This window comes from Buteo buteo, chromosome 10 (genome assembly GCF_964188355.1).
Source record: "Buteo buteo chromosome 10, bButBut1.hap1.1, whole genome shotgun sequence".
Taxonomy (NCBI): domain Eukaryota; kingdom Metazoa; phylum Chordata; class Aves; order Accipitriformes; family Accipitridae; genus Buteo; species Buteo buteo.
The window spans coordinates 35,768,639-35,782,168 of NC_134180.1; the positions used below are offsets into that span (position 1 = coordinate 35,768,639).

General features: G+C 42.0%; 1 protein-coding gene across 2 annotated transcripts in view; it reads right to left on the reverse strand.

The window, feature by feature from the left end:
* The window catches only part of SPATA6 (spermatogenesis associated 6), a 46,003-nt gene extending 37,910 nt beyond the window's left edge, over positions 1–8,093 (reverse strand). For both annotated transcript variants that reach the window (XM_075037068.1, XM_075037067.1), the window contains exons 1-3: positions 7,869–8,093; positions 2,047–2,184; positions 456–504 (exon numbers count right to left, since the gene is read on the reverse strand). In XM_075037068.1, the coding sequence (XP_074893169.1) occupies positions 456–504; positions 2,047–2,184; positions 7,869–7,916 (235 nt within the window). In that variant the 5' untranslated portion in view covers positions 7,917–8,093. The remainder of the gene's footprint in view (positions 1–455; positions 505–2,046; positions 2,185–7,868) is intronic.
* Between the last annotated feature and the right edge of the window lie 5,437 nt (positions 8,094–13,530).

Genomic DNA, 13,530 nt, shown 5'->3' on the forward strand with positions numbered 1-13,530 from the left:
AGAATAATTATACAAAAATCAGAAGTTTATGCTTCTATTATTTGAAAATTAATGAAATAAATGATCAGGTAAAGGATCCATTACCTATCTGGATAACCACATGGATTTTCCATTAATTATGACTTTTTACCCTTTTCCTGTTCTAAAGCATGTGGCATACACTTCTAGAGACATTTTGTTAGCTAACAGTATTTTTGGTAAGTTACTAGTAACCAAAGATAGCAAAAAACCTCTGCCTGCACTGACAACAAATTTTCTATTCTGAAAACCCACTAGTGCTAGGGTCCCACTTATTTAGTACATGATATACTACATTGGTTACCCACTAGCTTTTCAGAGAACAGGCTCTTGATAGAAAAATTATCACATACTTTAAACCTCCAAAAAGTTTTTAGAGCCCATACATGCATGACATTAATGCATACAACATAGTATTCATAAAAAGCAGAACCTACTTTCCAGTAACTCCACAAGGTCTCCAGGATCAACTACATCAGCAAATGCCTGGAAAATAAATTAATAAATAATAATAACGGCACAGTTGAAGTAATCAGATGGACCTCTGGGGAAAGAGAAGGAAAAAAAAATAAAAATCAATATTCTTCCTTGCTTCAGATGGTTGCCAAGAGTCCTATTCCTACTGGAAAAATAAAGGAAACTGAAATTATCATTTGGCGCATGATCAAATTCATTGAAAGCTAGCAGTTCTTGCCATATGCTTTCTAGCCATTCAGGGTTACCTCTCCATATTTAAATTAGGAGGTATTGTGAAGAGTTGAACACATAGAGGTAAGTATTGTCTGAGAAAATTTCAAGAGACAAAGATAAATTGCTGAATATACTAGAATTCTGATAGATGAAGAATATGTTCTTTAACATATTAGTAATGCTTTAAGCTTCATTTTCATGGAAGTGACTATTCATGTACAGAGTACTGTTCAGGGTTTTTTTTAACCTGAATCCCATGTGAATAGATGGCAAGGAATAGGGGAGGATGTTGCAGTGGATATTCAGAGGCTAATAGGCTTCCCCCTAACTCTGTACAAAAGTCTCATCAGAGTGGTATAGATCACTTCGCTGTTCAAGGTACCAAACACTAAAAAACACCAAATATTGGTGCTCCACAAATATCTACACCTATTCAATAGCTATTTGTAAGAAGACAGATAATATTCTCAGCTTTCTTGTTCACCTCTTTTGTAAGCAGATAGATCCTGCTGTCTTGGAGTTCCCCTAAATTACAATGAAAACAGTATTCAGTACATTTCCCTTACGTAGTTTGTGGTATGTTTGCCTTTAAAGAACTATAGTCTTTTTTACTCTTCAGTAGCTGGTGAAATTATCACTGTTTGTATCTTACTCACATCACCAGAGCATCACTGATGTTTACTCAGTCTGGTTTTCAAAGTGCTGGGGGATGCTTAAAGGAAAAGAACTAGAAAGGGCAAAGTATTATTATTCATAGGTAGTCAAGAAGCCAGATCATATCTGTAAGATACTGTGTTTCATTATCCCTGTGGTACTAATAATGAAGCTAGTAGGGACTCAGAATATGTGATAAACAACCATAAATTATAAGGCCAGAGTACCAACCCGGGAATTCTGGTGACAAACCATGAAAAAAGCATCTCAAAGGGAAAAAGATGTCACCAAAAAGGCTTGAGCTGCTATTCTATCTTTCTACTAAATTAAGTTGACTCTCCTATATCACACAGTCTTTGTTCTTCACCTTGCCATAATTCTTAGAGCAACAACATTCCATTCCTTCCAAGCCAGGAAAACAGACACAGAAAAAGGACAGTTCACAAAAGAATGAACAAACACCTAAAAAGTCTCATCATACATTATAATCTTCAGTACGCATAATTCTTCAGTCACCATGTGGATAATATAGGCACACACCTCCCCTGTGCTGAAGAGAAGCAGGAGTTATAATACTGTGCCATCCTCAGTGTGATTACTTGTGCTCAGGGGCTTTGCAGTGAGTTTTTGTGGAGTTTGGGATGGGTTTTATTTGGCTTGTATTAGCTCTTGACATTATCTTACCTTTTCAAACACTAGTTTTTCTTGAAATAAGAGTGGAAATGCTGCAGGGACGCATTGAGTTTTTTTGTACTGCCCAAGTACAGACACACTGAGATAAAGTTCCTCTTTGTCTTTCAGCAGCACTCCGGGGCAAGTTATCTGTAAGAGTAACAAACACATTCATTAAACAAACTCAACTTCAGTTATAGAAGTAATGTCTGGTTTCAAGATAAAAGTGAAATGGTCAAGGCTGAAATGGTTGATTTCTGAGAGTCAGATTGTAACAGACTAGATAGAGTGAAAAAAATTCTTCTCTAAAGCAATTCTGTTGGTACAGACTGACCAGGAAAAATAGTCACCATTTTAAAATAATCAGGACCAAATTCTTCTTACTGTAAGTAAAGATACTCTATTGCCTTCAACTAAAACTAAACCCTGGTATCCCAATCCCAGGTTAATACAGTTAAAAGGCATGCATTGACTATATAAGTTAATCATCACGGGTCACATCAGGTTCTATATGAAGAGTCATGTAGAATGAAGTCTACGTGATGCCAAGACACAAAAACCCATCCAAATTTTAGCCTAGCTACAGAGAGAATGAAGCTGGGAAATGTACATGCTTAGATACCCATAGTCTGTCCAGCCACCCACCAGAAAGGGCAAGTTTATTTACAAATATTATACTAACTTTGCCTTCTAAAATGTAAATGAGGAAAAGCAACTGTTGTTCCGTTACTGTCAGACACACAGCACACAAAGTTTTATCTGAGAAGTCTGGCCACCTTGGAGGGTACTCAAGGCAGGGAAGGCTCCTCATTAGCCTGCCAGATACTGCCACTAATCTCAACCTTCTCTGGACAACTCTTATTCTTTAAGTAAGAAGAAGTTGGTATGTTTTTAAAGCTCTGATGAACATCAGACATTCTTACTTGTGTTTTCACTGCAAGGATGTACACAACTCATTGCAAAACTATTTGCTGTTTTCTCCAAGCCACATGGTTTTATTCTGTTACCCAGCCAGAGAATAGTCACCTTTCACTTCAGTTCTACTGCTCACTTTTTATCGCAGTATAATAAATATGAGGTTGTCTCTTCCAACATAAGGTTGCTGGAGAAAGTGTTCAGACTTTCAATTGCCAGGTAGAAAGACAAAGGAGAGTGACAGGAATTAAAATAAGTGGTTTGGTTACAGTCTTCTACTCCCAAATGAATGTTTTACTTGAGAAATCCTAACTGGATTTAAAAGAAAACTATATAAACAGCAGAAAAACAGCCTCAGGTGAAAGAAATAACAGAAACCAATGTGTAATAGATTATTATAGATACAGTATAAGCTAAAAAAAATAGCTTCTATTCATAAATACCTGAGGAGGAAAAAAAAAAAGGGGGGTTCCTCTCCATGTAAACAAGGGCTTCAAATCTGCAAGAAAAGTGCCAGAATAATAGATATCCCAATTGAAACAGACTGTCAAGCATTAAACAGCTTGGATGACACTCATGCAGTTGCAAGTGTGAATAGGAGTGAGTGAAAGAGACAGTTTTCATTCATACAAGGCAAGATCCCCCAAACTACATACAAGTCATATTAGCTTAGTTCTCGCTTTTCTTCTTGATATTTTTGTAGAATTTACAGTAATTTTTAGCTGGGGTTTTGTGCCTTTTGCCTCAGAGAAGGCAACGAATATTTGCCTATTGATTGAGATGAAACAGCAGAGTTTTTAAGACATTGGAGAGGGCAAAACTGCAAACAACAGGTGCTATTTATTCTGGCTAACCTGTAAAAGAAAATACATTCTTACAAATGTGCATGTGGGGCAAGACAACACATGTGGAAACTTGTGTTTCTACTACCCTTAAGACAAACTGCACAACTCATTGCCTGGGCTGGAACACCAAGTGTACATGTTCACGTAACTTTAAACCAGCTCCAAAAATGAATCACACATGTATATCCGCAGTTCATGAAATCTGTGTTGTACTATGTGATGCATGGAGCTGTGTAACACTGAGGAGACAAACTGAAGCTCCTATCTGACTGCAAACTGTTCAGGCAGGATGAGGGACCATTTTATAAACCGTAATAGTATTATCTATGGATCAGCTAAGGCAGAGGGATAGCAATGTTGCAATTAGCTGATCTTACAACCGATCAGGAGAACTATGATAAATGTCTAGGACAGTGTTACCCTGGACTTCTCTGCTGCAGTTCCCAGGAGGATGGAAAATGTGTACCAGCCCTGTTGCTGGGACATCACAAATAGCCATAAAGAGATCACTGAATTCATCTCATGGGAAGGAACAGAACTCTACTGATCCACAACCCCCAATGGCATTTGGTACACACAGTCCTAAAACTGTAGCTGCATAGGTAACCGATGAAAAAGGCAGGCCTTGAAAAATCCCTTTAATTGTCCATTACCATCAAAACAAGAAGAGTCCCCAGTGAAGGGCAATGGACAGTATTAACTTCTGCTGAGCGCAAGCTTCTAGATAGAATAGCATCTTGGACTTAGAGTTGCAAAAATAATCTTCTCAATGTGAAGAGATGCCATTTTAGTCTCCTTACCTAGCAGTAATCCACAATGCTATTAATTCATCTTAGTGCTTAAAGCTTTACCTACCTTCACTGCCGCATTTGTGAATTCTCCATGTAGCAATGACATGAAGAATAATGTGAATTTCATTCTCTTGCTACATGAGCAATCTAAATGCCAGCAGCAGAGGTAGGAACCAAAATTAGTCTCAAAAAACCAAGTAACAATAAAATCTTAGTCTGAGCAATCATGAATTATTCCATTTCAATTAATGGCAGGATAAACCTAGTAAGGTCTTTAACTAAAGTCTTCCATTTTAGAAGAGCAGCCTTTCAGAAATGAAGAAAACCAGCAGTGAGATAAACCAAAGAGCTGGTGGACTCAAATCGGAAAAGATCTTAGAATTTCATTACGTCAAAAGGAGCAAAACCCATCCGTATCCTGAAGCACGGGAAAAACAAAGAGGACAGAACTTCTGACACAAGGGGGTAGGTTTCAACAAGTGTTGACAAAATACACAGAGCATTGTAAAAGAACGGGAAAAGGAATCAGAAATTTGGACAAGACTTTAGTCACAAAACAATCAAGGAGAAAACAAGTGGACACAAATATACATCAACTGAGATGTGAAAACTAGCACATCTACGTCCCAAACACAAATGAATATTTTGCCTTGGTTTTAATGATACTTAATACAGGAGCAAAAAAACAACTTAAAGAATGAAATGATGGAAACAGAAGTTACCCAGTATGCACTAGGCCTGGACCAAGGAGCCACAGGGAGGGTGAATCATATTCAGCCCAGGTTCTAAAAGTATGTGATTTTTCTTGCTGGACCTACACATAATTAAAACCTATGTTATGAAAACAAGGATAGAACCATCTGCTGAAAAATAACAAATGCAAGGCCTATGTGAGGCTGAAAAAGATATATGAAAAATTATAACCCCATCAATCAGAATATTTAGATACACATAAGTAAAGAATAAAGATATGGAGGAAAACATGACTAGAAAAAAGCCCAGCAGTGCATGTTTCATAAAAATAGATCACTCAAGCAAAACATTACATTTTCTTGAAAACCTGTTGTCTGGACAAAGGCTATCATACGGTGCCACATGAGAAATTATTACTTATGATGCAGAAGATGGGAGTTAGTATGAAAGTCCTAAGGTGGTACAGAAGTAGCCAAAGGACAGCATCAATAATGTGTAAAACTGGGAGGCATCAAGCTAAGGGTTACTATTAAAACCATTCATCTCTATATCCTGGGATCCATGCTTTTTAATATTTTTAATGAGCCTGACACAAGAAGTCAGAATGTTCTCATGAAATTCTTCCAACTAAAATTCAGAAATCATCAGAGATCAACAAAAAGATATAAAAAACCCCTGTTTGCGGGACCACAGTAATAGAGATGAGATGCACCTACTGTGTGTTAACAACAGCTTTTGCTTTCACTGGAGGGGCTAACCTTCAAAGCTGGCTGAGAGGAAGATGATGAGTGTGTTAATAAATGACAGCATAACTGCAGTGCAGCTGTGAAGAGACTAATATTAAGACATATAGGATGAATGTTAGACTTTTTTTCCCTGACATCACCTAAGGCAACAGTAAGACTCCATCTGGGATGCTGAAATCAATTCCAATCCTGATCGATGCAAATTCAAAGTGGAAAAGTAGCACCCATCCCTAAGATGATCAGAAGACTGGTGAGCCTATCACACAAAATACTACCAAAAGAACCAGGTCTCTTCAGCTGACAAGGATCAATTGTGAAATGACAGAATGGCTGCCCCAAAAATACATCAAGAGAGCAAACACCAAGCAAGGAAAAAAAATATTTAAGTGAAAGGCCCGTGCTGACATTTGTGTAAGAGTAGGGCATCAACTAGCCAGAAGGAAATTTATGCTGGAAAGTTTTCAAACTGCCACAAGACTGAAATGCTGAAGTAGGCTCTAGTGCGGAAAAAAGGCAAACCGAGTGTTCAAAACCAGACTAAATACACTTATTAAAAGGGTTATCTGAGAGAAATTATATAGCATAGCAGGGATATAACTGAATGACCCACATGTGCTGAAAGGGGCACTCATATCTGTGTTGTAGATTTCCTGTTCTGCCCCTTTCCACTATTATTTGTAGTCTTAAGAGCAGGGTGAATAACAAATACCCCACAACTGAAGAAGCATGACCCTGGAGGAACGCCTTCCTGTACTCTCTCCTGAAACACGAATAGCTCACAGCAGTAGGAACAGAAAAGAAAAGCACATCCGCTCCTTTCCTGGAACCAAGCAGGCCTTTGCATTATGAAGACAAACACTAGCTGTTGAGACATCAGAGCAACACCATTAAGGTGATACTCTCACCATCTATGTGTAGAAATTCACAGCTCTGTTTTAGAGCAGCCACAGAAGTTTGGGAACAAAAGTGGCTAAGCGGTCAGGAATACTGGGTCCATTTCCCAGTACCTACTTTCTGCATCTGCACTGGAATTTTTTGGATGGTGCCTCAGGTTTTCCTTTCTGGCAGCACTTGCACCGTGAGGAGGCCCTAACCCCTGGATTACAGCAACCGGGGCATATGAAGCCAACAACTCCGGAGTAACAGAGCACTATCTAATTCAACTACTTCTTGAAAGCCATCAGGAGAATGACACAGACTCTCACTTTACTCCCACCTTGTATATAAGCAGAAAACGTTGCGACGTGCACAAGGAACGATCTTGACATGATTAATGTAAAAACTTGGCCCTTCCACACCTACTGACCTCACCCCCCGCCCCGGCCACGTACCACCCAGGTACTCCAGAGCCGCATCCTGCCCCTCACAGGGAACTCATCGCCCACAGGGGTGCATACACCTCGTACGAACTGCTGTTTCCTGGGATTTCTTTTGCTCTGGTTTTTTTTCCAAGAGTGCTTCTCCCACACCACGAAGCTTCCCAAGAATCTGTCTCTTAAAAACGCCCTTTTCCACAGTAAGGCGAGAACTGTGAAGCAGCGCGGCTGCTGCTAAGACCCACGGGGAGCGGGGGCACAGGGTCCGGCTGCTGGAGGATGCTCACAGAAGGGGCAGAGGTTGCCCAGGAGCCAGAGCTGAGCCGCACTGCCAGGCGGAGGGCGGCCCCCCGCTCGGCAACAGGGCCCGGGCCAGCCTCCCAGGAGCACGCCCGGGGCCAGGAGTAGCTGAGAGAGGGAAGCGGGGCGGGAAGCGGCGCCGGAAAGGCAAACCGCGGCTTCTTCTCCAGCCTGCGGCCCTGCCGCGCCCCGGCTGAGGACGGCGGGGTCCGCGGCCCGGGCACTCACCGAGCGGACGTCCAGCTGCAGGACGCAGAGCAGCGCTTTCCGCGGCATGGGCCGGGCCGGGCCGGGGACCCGGCGGCTGCCGGCCCGCTCCGCCTCAGCCGCGCCGCGGGGCCGACGCCGTCGTCACGGCAACCGGGGCGCTTCCGGCCCCCGCCGCGCTGCGCATGCGCACCGTCCCTGGCGGGAGGGCCGCGGCGGGGCCGGCCCGGGCCGGGCTCGCCTCCCGGGGGCTTCCGCCCCGCACTGCCCCGGCGGCGCCAGCTCCCGCCGGCGGCGCCAGCTCCCGCCTCCGGCGCCGCTCCTCCTCCTTCCCACAATGCCCTGCGCTCTCCGGCGGGCTGGCGGTCACCGGCGCTCCCGGAACGCCCTGCGCGGCCGCGCCTGCCCCTTCCCACAGTGCACTGCGCCAACGGCCGCTGCCCGCTCCCGCCATGGCGGGCGGTTGCCTGTGGCCCCTCAGCTCTCGTTCTGCCCTTCTCAGGGCCCCCTGTCCTCGTCCTTCCTCTCCCGCACAGCCTGCCCGGGTGCCCCCTTCCCGCCCCTCACAGGCTGGCTGGCGCTGGCCCTTCCCTCAGGCGCCTGTGGTGCTGAGGGGGAGCTCCCGGGGTGGGTGAGAAGTGGAACGATTTCCAACCCCTCGGCGTCCCAAAGGACGGACGGTCCCAAGATGGCGGCTCTGTTGAGAGATGGATTGCTGGTGCAAAAGCTAAAGCGTCCAGCACAGGGCAGGGAAGGAGGCAGGCCGCATGTCAGCGGAGCGCTGCTGTAGGGCGTCCGAAAGGAGTGTGAAGCTCGGGGAACATCTGTATCCCTCTGGCTTCTTGGGCCTCCTGTGGAAAGGTGCCAGGAGAGCCTTCCCTTCAGAAGAGGGGGACACCAGCCAAGTTTGACACAGCTCCAGCGCTGAATAGCTAAAAAGCAGTGACTTTCCATACTTGGTGGTTTTTTTTTTCTTTCAATGCGTACTGGAATTTTACCTACTTCCTGTTTTACGCAGCTGGGCCCCTTTGACTCTTCAGAATCCCGTTTTAGGACTCTTCAGGATCTCTGTGAGTGAGACGCAGAGTGGTCGTGGTATATTCGGACTGGTCCCAACTTCAGAGACTCGTCTCCACGCTCATAGCTGAAACTGTCTTTTCAGGCCTACCTTTCTGCTTTCATTACTAGACATTCAAATACACACCACTGATCTTCATCACCATTATGATCACACCAAGGGTATTCCCCAATGTCTTTGCTGCTAAGTTGTTCTCAGTGTATTTACAGTCATGTGTAACACCAAAATAGTCTGACTTTCAGTTTTGGCAACTGCAGTTCATTTCAGCCGATTCAGACTGAGGAGGTTTAAGACTTTAAATATCCTTTCCAAATTCACAAGTGTAGCTGTAGAGAGAGGAGGAAGCTCAGTGGACAATTTTAATTGCCTCCAAAAGAGAGCAGTGGCTCAAATGCATCCCATGACTTGCTTTATTTTAATTTTACAACTTCAAAGAAAAATCATGCTGAGTGATCTAGCAAGCTAGTGCTAAGTGATCTGGAAGGAAACAGCATTCTCAAAGTATTTGTTTGTTTGTTTAAAAGGAAACTATGCAAAGAACATAATATGTCACTGCAGACGAAAGTGAAATCTATAGCTGGATTAAATATCACTACTAATACTTGATACCAATCTTTTAAAATAAATAAATGACTGGAAATGCAGGCCTTATTTTCATTAGTGTGACTTCTGTAACAGCTTTACGTCTTTTTTTTTTCTTTTTTTTTTTTTTTTTGTCTGAGCAAAGGACAGGAATCTGTATTTAGGGCCTGGAAAAGACTCATTTTTGAATTTCAGACCTCTAATACATATATTAAGGAGGGGTTGACACTTGGATAAAACCATTTTCTGTGCATTATCAGTCTCAAGATTATGAATAGCATTCCAGAGTTAATGAGAAGAAAATTCTCAAAGATCCATAACCTCAGAAGGCAACAGTATTAAAATGGTTTATTGCTTATTTTCAGGTATCTTTCATATACATGCTTTTTGAAGGGATAAATAATGTGTTAAAGATTGTGAAGTATGAGATATTATGGTAAGTGTGGCCATATAAGAACAGAGGATAGATAAATGCTGAAATCAAAAACGGCATCATGTTTGTGATGAAAATTTAATATCCATGTGCACTGCCCTGGAACAGAAGTACTTTATAACCTTTGAAAAAGGAGCACAAGGCAGGACAGAAAGCTTCTCCGAAGCGATAAGGCAAAAATGAATTTCAGTGGTTTTTCCCCTGGTAAACCAGGGAAAATCTGGGGTAGACTGGAGGGATGTGCACTCTGCACAGAGATGCTTCTCCATCCCTCTGGTCTGCAGAGTTTCTGCCACTTCGCCCTGCTGGGCCTTGGAAAGAAAGGCTGCTGCTGCTGCAGTGTTTTTCCTGTCCAGCCCTTTCTGCAGCAGTGCGAGATCTACCTGGACCTTCTTGTTATGGTGAAATGCATGATTTAGTCTTACATTTGCACTGCAGGAACAATGATGCAGGAATTTGGGGGACAACAAGGGGATACCCTGACTTTCAGCACAAATGCATTGGCTAATAAGCAAAACTGATAAGCAAAAACCACAAGAAGTGCATGCTACTTTAATAGACCTGAGGTCTTAACTGCTGTAAAGTTTCCCTGCTGTGAAAGCACATGAATTCCTTTGCTTTTACAAAAGTAAATCTTCTTAAAACGCTACTTATACTTAGTTCCATGTAATAAAAGAGCCTGGATGACAGCTCTGCATTATGTTAAGGTTTTTGCAACCTCGTCCATTTAAAAGCCTCATCTTTTTCTGTCTTCCAGGCCCTCCGACATACCTACTATGAAAGAACCCTGATGTCATCAAAATATTCAATTCTGCTCTTATTTCTATCATTGCAAACCAGGAGTAACTGTCAAAAGAGTGAGGCTGCACTGGTTTAAGATAATTAATCATAAGATTTATACCATATTGTTGCAATGCTCGTGACGGTCAGGCCTCGGGAGTTTCAATGTGTTGAAACATGCTACAAAATAGGTAAAGTGGGAAAAATGGGAAGAGTCAGATTTGCAAACAGTGGATATTCTAAAGTTCAGAATTTAAAAGATACTGTGGATTAGATAGAATTAGATAAGACTGGAGATCAGAGTGCAAGTCTAACATCACTGAGTTTGTCAGAGATTCACTTTTGGCTAAGAAGCCAAGAATGGCTTTTTCCTTAAACTTAGGAAGTATTACTCTGGGTGCAAAGTGGCATTGCACAGTCATTCTGGCAATAAGAATGAAGGAAATAAAGGAGCTTTCCATGTTTTTCCACCCTCTACTGCAGTTCTTATAAGTGTTGTCAGACAGCCATTTCTGCCTACTTTAAGCCCCTGATGTTGACCGAGCAGCCAGAAGAGACGTCTGTCTTACTGCACATCAAGCCCTTTATTTAGATATCTTCACCAAGTACGATTGTCTCGTCATTAATAACTGTGGAGAATTCCAGGAAGACATGTGCTCAAATAACAGCAACAAATTATGAGATAGGGAAAGATTTCCATATTAGAAAAGGCAAACAAACAAGACTGTTTTACTTTGGAGAGGAGAAAAATAAGATGTAATACAAAAGAGGTACATAAGGGATTGAATAATATGTAGAAATGTGTGCTTCTATTTACCCATGCCTATTTATCCTTTCAAAGGACACATGCAATGAAATTAAAAGACAACACAATCAAAACTGATAGAAGAAAGTACTTTAGATAGTGGAACTCATTATCACAAGATACATTCAACAGTGTTCAAAGCAGAATCAGAGCGCTTTAGGGACCCCATAGGACAATACCCACATGCATTACTTATTTTGATCTTCTCGCTCACTGCTAGGTTAAATGTGCAGTTCACAAAAGTCAATTCCTGTGCAAAGAATTGTAGTTGAGGAACACAGCCAGCAGAAGTTAAGACTAAACAATCCCAGTACGCTATAGAGCAGAGCTGGAAGAATTTTGTAATGTGAGAGATTCTAATAGGATCTAAGGGGACCAAAGTGAATTGCATTACTGCAGACAGTAATGTAACGGGGAAGGTAGAGTGTTAGATTATTGATGAGGACAGAGGATGGAGATTACCTGAGGGTGTCAGCACACTCTTCACAAAATACATTTTCATCTAATCTTCCTACTTTAAAGCAGGAAAAAAGTTGCCCAGAAGTTAGCATTCATTAATATCTATTGCTTTAGAAAAAGGCCACAATGATTTTGTCGATCCTGTCTTATTGAGCGTCTTGCTCTTTTCTAATGTGCAAGAACACAAATGGGCAGAGCTCTCAGGCTTCCTTGATGAACCTACAAGTTGCTACAGGCAAAAGGTCACCTGGTCGTGTTGTTATGTAGGCAAAGCAGCGACCTTTCTTCCCTGTGCCCTCCCAGTCTCACTAGAGCCTATTGAAGAGCATTTTTCGCTACACACCTGGAGAAACTCAACACCTCTCTAACATTTCACCGTGGCTCAGCCATGACAGAGCAATTCCTCTGTGTTGCTGCTAAGCCAATACTTGCTTTGGTGAATGTGATCATTAACTTCACTGATTCTTGATGTATGTCATGCCTGCAACACACACACCAAAAAAAAAGGCAAGCTACCTAACAACACTGAAGTTTTCTTAACATGTAGGCTCTTTTCCAGGTCTGCTAAATTTTTTCTCAACTCTCTGCAGCTAAAGAAGAAATCAAATCTGATTTCATTACAGCCACTAGAGGAATATTCCAGATCTTGAATTCAGTTGTAGTAATTGGAAACTTGCATTGTAAAGGAATGATCTAAATTCATCTAAGAGATAACTTCTATGAATACGGTCTTATGAATTCACAAGCGGTACTGATACCATCAGCCAAGACAGCATTAGCTTTCTACCCCTAGAAAGTTCCTGGGCTCTCCCTTACTCAGTTCCAAAGAGGTAACACTTTCCTTAGTGTTTTACATTTTTTAAAAAAATTGTCTTAGATGGAGATATTGCCCCAGTGAAGTTTTTGCTTGAAACAAAATTCTTCTAACCAAGTTATAAACCCCTGAATATAGGGGTTTATAATGGGACTGCTGATAGACCCTTAACAATAGCATTGTGAATGGTGCTGCTGTAATTAATGATACTTCAGAAAGATTTATGGTCCTTAGACAGAGATAAAACAGAAATATCATTGCTTCTTTGCCTCCCATCATTTTATCCTCTATGAAATTTTATGTGAAATAAGTCAAATGAAAAATGTAAGCTCTTAATCTTTTCCCAGAGTCCTGTCTCTCACTTGATGAACACTTTTGCAGAATATATTAGAGCTTTTTATTCCTCATGTATGTACAGCTTTGTATTTAAAAAGCAAAGAAAAGAACATTGTCGGGTTGGCAAAGCAACTGAAGACAATGGTCATGGAGGAAGCAGAAATTACCGCCTATTCTTGTCCATTCTTCTGCTGTCCCACAGATGATGACTCTGGTCCTGCAGTAACTCAGAGCAGCTGGCTTGGAAGTATACAAAAGGGCACCTGTATTCTGCATTGAAGAACCGCTGCTCACGGAAAGTTAGCCGTGGTGGCTCTAGCTGCAGCAGCGATAGCACAGTGGCCTGAGCAGAAAGCCAAAAGCTACCTTTGTGTTGAAAAATGCAGGCTACTGTAG